At 32.4% G+C, this 6,986-nt stretch overlaps 1 protein-coding gene across 1 annotated transcript; it reads right to left on the bottom strand.

Moving 5' to 3' along the window:
- Positions 1–309: 309 nt before the first annotated feature.
- On the bottom strand, positions 310–6,467 carry LOC127712969 (ficolin-2-like). The gene is made up of 4 exons (XM_052219552.1): positions 6,441–6,467; positions 5,567–5,663; positions 4,772–4,942; positions 310–560 (listed from the first exon to the last, which is right to left on the bottom strand). The coding sequence occupies exons 1-4, from the start codon at positions 6,465–6,467 to the stop codon at positions 310–312; spliced, it is 546 nt and encodes a 181-aa protein (XP_052075512.1).
- Positions 6,468–6,986: the final 519 nt, after the last annotated feature.

The following is a 6,986-nucleotide window of genomic DNA, read 5'->3' on the forward strand; positions in this document are numbered from 1 at the left end:
GACAAGGTCGTAAATTAACTTATCGTGTCGTAGCTATATTATACACTCTCTGTGTGTGTGTGTGTGTGTGTGTGTGTGTGTGTGTGTGTGTGTGTGTGTGTGTGTGTGTGTGTGTGTGTGTGTGTGTGTGTGTGTGTGTGTGTGTGTGTGTGTGTGTGTGTGTGTGTGTGTGTGTGTGTGTGTGTGTGTGTGTGTGATATACTCAGAAGCTGTTTCTTTCTAATAACTTTGTTTTTAATTGTTTCAAGTGAGAACATTAAAACAAAAATCAATGTTTCTAACAAAATTGTGTGTTATCATGCTGCTTCTTCACAATTTCTTTATCATTAGTTTTGTTGATTTAAGAGAATAGTGATATCCTTTCCACGTTGTCCAAATGATTCCATCAGCATAAGAGCTCATTTCCCCTGGTAAGTACGGCCCGTTTAGATTTGAATAGTGACATATCTGGTGCCACCATGCTCCTTTATAAATGACTGCACAATTATCACCAGTATATTTGTCATTATCTCTGTCATGCGTAGAAAACATATTTCCGTTATGGTATGTAAGACTGTCTCCTAAATAAAAAAATATGTTATTAATCATTTTCTGTATCAATCTGACCCAGATATTGCATGTCACTTTTTCAGAACGGATTTCTTGGCCTTTAGTATTGATGTCCTTTACCATTCAACTATGACGGAAAAACAAATTAAAGTCAACTTTTTCAAAACTAATTGTTTCCATGTTTTACCATCTATAACTATTTTTCTTGCGTTGGGTTTAAAACGTAACATTCCTCATACAATTCTTGGTTTATCTGAATAACCATATATAGTTATTATTGGCTGCAGGTTTCTACAATGCACATATAAAAATAAGAACATGTGTTATGATTGCCAATGAGACAACACTCCCCAAGAGAAAAAGTGACGAAAATAAAGGCAACAGTAGTATACCGCTGTTCAAAAGTCATAAATCGATTGAGAGAAAACAAATCCGAGTTACAAACTAAAACCGAGGGAAACACATCAACTATAAGAGGAAAACAACGAAACAACAGAACACTAAAGTGCAACATAAAACAAACGACAACGCAACATACATAGAAACGAAATATTGGATAACAACTGCCATATTCCTGACTTAGTAAAGGACATTTAAAAAAAAAATGGTGGGTTGGACCTGGTTTTGTGACGGGCCAAACCTCCGCGCTTTATGGCAATGTTAAATATACCGCTAAAATGACAACATTACATGACGGGAATACAGTACAAATAAATGCAAGAACACCCAAGACAGAGAAATACATAAATAAATAATATAATAGTACATTTCGACATGTTAACCACAGAATAACAACGGATAACTAAAAATGATTAAGGACAGTACATAAAAACAGCTTAATAGAATTACGAATTATTTGTTTGTCACACGAATGCATCAACGCCACAAAAAGTCACGTCACAGGTAAATTTCTAAAAGTTGGAAATAGATCAAGATTAGGTTTCTAATAATGTTATTTAATGTATTTTATAACAATTACGAGAAAATATTAACATAGAATTGTGTTAGTAATAGTGCAACTAACTATGTCGGCCCTTCTTCCAAAATCAAACTGTGTAAAACAAATAAATCCTGTGCACATAGTTGCTTTAAACTAAAATCATACAAATGAACTGGGTGATTAATTATCTTTACTTTTACATACGAATAGAAAATAAAAAATAGAACCACAACTACAAACGATAAGACACAAAACAATATCCGATCAGAATTACAAATAAAACTTCGTAAATTTTAACTACTATAGGTCACCGTGTAAGTAAACACCAAACAATGTATTAAAAGAAAGTTTTCGTAATCATATTATCTGCTTTCTATTAAGGTAGATTCATGGTATACCGCCATCTTGGATTGTACTATCTCAGTACAAAATCGGTCTAGTTATTTGCTCAAATCTGCAAATTTGGAGACAGATTTGCAATTTAATGGTTAGATTGTTTATTTATATAAAGAATTCTTGGTGATTTATTGTATTCTTCAAAATATTTAAACAAATATCAAATTTTGTGTTTTTAGAATCATTTTTTTCAAATAAGCCATTAAAGGGGAGATAACTCTTTCAGTAAAAATATTACTGGACTGATAAGGAAATTTTTAATTTTTACTTGTAGCAAGAAAACAAGTTCGGTGACACCATTTTTTCTTTTTATTTTCTTAAAACATATTATAAAATCTATCTTCTTACAATTTATTTCAAAATTCTATCTCATAGACATTTTTTTATGCTCACAAATGTGTGTTTTTTCATGAACAATCTAACCAAATTTAGGCAATTTTCAACAACTCATAGCTTGAAAAATAGCACGGTGACCCATACTTTTTTTTATATTTTTGAAGAAAGCATAGTAAAATCTTCCTTTTGGCAAAGTATAAGAAAATTCTATCTCAAAAAGTATATACTTATGATCTACCTTAAGCATGTTAAGTATTAATATGATCTTTCATACAATGAGTGTTGATACAACGAATCCATGGAGCTTGCCTTAGGTATCATAGGTGAATAAGGGAAAACAGCGTGAGGTTTAATTCCTTTTGATTGCTTATAATACAACAGCCTGCTGCCAAAAATATATCATAATTAAATTTAATAGCTATGTCGTCACTGTCTGTTTCATTGCGTAAGAAAGGAGACAAATACATCATAAATATGATCTTAAAACAAAAACTGACACGTCACCAACGACTCCTTAAAAGGAAGACTATCTTTACTACTAAAGAAAGAGACCAATTTCATTGAGCCGCAACTCCTCTGAAACCATACAACGTCGGAAATATTTGTGATATGACGTATAAATGTAGTGTTTTGTACTTCCTAAAGTCTTTGAAACAATCCTTTTTTCCACAGAAAACGCCAATTTTTGAGAAAATACCAAATTCGATCCGTGTCTTATACGCTTTCGCGCATGCCCAGTCGACGTACTGCCTTCACTTTGTTTCAACACTTGCCCAATTGTACCGCGATTTCGCAGGCATCTTCTAGTTTATATATATATAAATATATAAGAATACCTAGGCACTTTGCAATTAGAATAACTTCATAAAAAAATAATATACAGATAAAAATATGGCGATTGACAATTTTGTAGTATTTGATTTAATTTCAAGAAACATGGGAAATTACTTCTATCCATTTTTTTCATTAGAATTCAATATATATATATATCTACATGCATCGCTAGATGACTGAATACTATTTCATCCTGTCTAAGATATAGTCTAGAAACATATTCGATTACAGTTATTATATACATAAATAACTTTTTGTTTTTTAAAAGAGGATTTTTATTTGAAAATGTTACATGCATCAATTGTACAAGTGGTTTTTTTTTTAGATTTGCGCAATTAAAGATAAAACAGCAATGCTAATGTACAATGAATGAAAAACAATACGCACATAAAACACTGGTGAAAACAACAGAGGTCTAGGATTTTTAATAATGAGCATAACTAAGGTTACAAAAGGACAAAAGTTGTCTGAAAACGTTAATAATACCACAGAAGAATGCGTCAATATTGTCAATTAAAAATGGCTTTCTTTTTCGACCACCGATAAAGAAGTGGGATATACTTTTAAGACTTTTTGTTCTAGTTAAACTTGTCAATAGACTAACAATAAACAAAAAATAGGATCAAAAATGTGTGTGTGCTCCCATAGTTATCGATCATATAGCCTGGAATGGATTTCGATTCTGAAAACATTGTAAACCATTCCTTATTCAACAAGCACTTCTTAAAAGAGGGACGAAAGATACCAGAGGGACAGTCAAACTCATAGATCGAAAACAAACTGACAACGCCATGGCCAAGAATAAAAAGACAAACAGACAAATAATAGTACAGATGACACAACATAGCAAACTAAAGACTAAGCAACACGAACCCCAACAAAAACTGGGTTAAAGTATTTGATGTTGTTGGACATATCGGTATTATATACAGCTTCTAGAATCATTTAAACATTAAACTGTTTACATCAATTAATGAAATAAACAAGAAGTCCGTCCCTCTCTAATAGTTTTCAAGTTAGTTAAAAAGTTTACAAAGCATATTATGATGCAGTAAATAGATATAAGAAGATGTGGTATGAGTGCCAATGAGACTACCATCCATCCAAGTCACAATTTGTAAAAGTTAACCATTATAGGTCAAAGTACGGCCTTTAACACGGAGCCTTGGCTCACACCAAACAGCAAGCTATTAAGCATATATAATGCAGTAAACACCAAATACATAAGTGTATATAGAGGTATTCCCGTAACAGTGTGGACAACCACAATACTTATGTTGGTAATAATACTGAATCATTTACCTTTAACTTGTTTGTCATCGGCTATCGATAACAATGATTTTACGCTCACGCAGTCTGTCAGAGGCCTTCCTAGGGGGTATTTAAATAGAATAAAAGAGTAAAGTTCATGCATGAGAATAAGAAGCAAAAAGAATTTTTAAGTATTCAACATTGTAATCAACATATAAGGTTTTGTTATTCGTATTATTTGATTTATTCGTTTAGAATCTTTGGCGACCCCACTGTTTAAATGTCTACAACAAGTGCGATGTGATAATTCAGCGTTACAGAGGAACGATCACCTAATCTGACCCAGTCAATTTATAAAATATGCGCGTCACGAAATGGTTTCGTCCACACTGGTATGAAAACGACTCTATTACTAGTATACTGAGATGGATAAAAGACATTCTCACAGCAACAGGTAAGACTCACCAGCAGTACTGCTCGCTACGTAACCGCTTATTTCCAATTCATAGTTTGTTGTTACATCTCCGATAAAGAATCTAGTATATTTAGCCCATGCAGAATTTCCTTCAAAATCCTCCAAATCTACCCGTAGTTGATAATCACCAGTTGAGACAATTTTGTGAATTTTTGCATTTCCTGTAACATTATATGTCAACTTATAAATATATGTTGTAGCAATATTATCTTCCTCTTTTCCTCAATTGTATAATCCTCGAAAGCGCATTGTGCTCGTAAATTTACTTAATAGTTTAACAGGAACAACATATCTTCCTAGAACATCTGAATTCACCGCTAAGTATTTATAAAGGGGTTACTTATGTTTATGCTTTATTTCTTTACGTTGTATTTGTGTTAATTTATTTTACAGTGTCTTTGTTGTTCTATTGGACTTACGTCTCAGGCTGATATGGGCTTATATAGGGGTCTCGGGATGATACCCGGGTCGATATGGAAAAGGCCATGTATTATTATGTATATATCAAATGATAGACGAAAGACACTAAAAGAACATTCAAACTCATAAGCCGAAAACGAACTGAAAATTAGGAATATATGTTTGACATATATGTTGAATATTTTGGACAATACATCATTCTTCAAATTTATGATTAAAAACAAAGAGTTTACTGCAAATATTTAGTGTAACAATCAAACAAATAATTTCGTTTTGATATAAACACATCAAATATATATATATATATATATAGGTATAGTTTCATCGTAATGGAGGCTATACAAAACATGAAAAAAAACATATACCTAGCCAAAACTCATGTGTAAGATTCCCAAAACCGTCCTGATAAGCTGTCCATCCTCTGTAAAAGTCTGTACTGCCGTCTAATCTCCTTTGGATTACCTGTAAAATTTTACATGTTGAGTGCAATTAAAATACACAAAACAATGTATACGAAAGAAAACATCTTTTCTTTTTGCAGTAGTTGAATGATGACAGGCAATGATCATTTGAAAGATTTTCTAATTTACTTAGACATACGATTAGCAAATTAAAAAATAACATATTTTATCGTGTCATAATCATTAGCAATGGGTAAACTATTTCATGCTTAAGACTAAATTATTATATACTAGGAGAGCATTGGTAACTTTACAAATGTACTAGGAAAACATTGGTAACGTTATGAGCAGACCAACAGCATGGAAATCCTATGACTTATATGGCGTGTCATCTTATATCTATATTCAATGAATTTAAGATAATAAGAATTGAGAAAAAGAGGGAGTCTACATTTTGTAGGCTAAAAGAGTTTCGTCCAACATGACTTCGTCTTGGGTGATAATTTTTTCCCTCGTGTGGTAATCTACCCTAGCACCTTCATCCAGGGGCAGTATGTTTATATTATTATTATTACAATGTATTATTGTTATTATTATTATTATTATTATTATTATTATTATTATTATTATTATTTATTCCGATATTTATTTACAGACAGAAATTTGACATTGTTCGTACACCAAAATGAAAATAACGTTACGTCATTGGTTGAATTTCCATTGTTTAGAATGTTTTAAACCAATCACTACGTTTTGGTGTACGCTTTTGAAAATATTACCCAAAATGCATTAGATACTGAAACTGCTCACGAGTCAAAGCCAGGTAATGATAACTTACTGTCCAACCACCATCATCTGTTTCCATTTCACAATAGGCATCGAACTTTGCATATGTTGTTGGATGAATACTGTAAACCCCAGAACCACAGTGGCGTGGTATATCAGCACAATCATGTGGTGGATATAGAACTTTTAAAAGGCGAAAAAAGTGGTTAAGATATATTATCATTCGTTCAAAATTTCACAACCAAAAACTATTGATTGATATAACATAAACGGTACCAAGTTTTCTGCACCGGATGCGCATTTCGACAATCAATATCTCTTCAGAGATGCTCGAGGCCTAAATATTTAAAAATCCAAAGCTTATTAAAAGGATGAAGAGCTATAAACCAAAAAGGACAAAAAAATATACCCAAAGCCGGGAAAGAAATCAGAGCTTTGCATGAGGGAGATACATTCCTTAATTTTAGATAATTTCAAAAATTTTGTAACAGCAAATTTTATTAACACAAAATCCGTATTTTCATGCCAGTACCGAAGTACTGGCTACTGGGATGGTGATACCCTCGGGGACTATCAGTCCATCAGCTGAGGCATCGAC

This window comes from Mytilus californianus, unplaced genomic scaffold, assembly GCF_021869535.1.
Source record: "Mytilus californianus isolate M0D057914Y unplaced genomic scaffold, xbMytCali1.0.p SCAF_8, whole genome shotgun sequence".
In the NCBI taxonomy this organism is placed as follows: domain Eukaryota; kingdom Metazoa; phylum Mollusca; class Bivalvia; order Mytilida; family Mytilidae; genus Mytilus; species Mytilus californianus.

Bases quoted from the DNA above. Each gene is read 5' to 3' on its own strand.
- LOC127712969 (XM_052219552.1), bottom strand. From the start codon at position 6,467: ATGGAAACAGATGATGGTGGTTGGACA. The intron at 5,664-6,440 runs GTAAGTTATCAT...AAAATTTTACAG, and splicing joins CAGATGATGGTGGTTGGACA to GTAATCCAAAGGAGATTAGA. The intron at 4,943-5,566 runs GTATATGTTTTT...ATAATGTTACAG, and splicing joins TACACATGAGTTTTGGCTAG to GAAATGCAAAAATTCACAAA.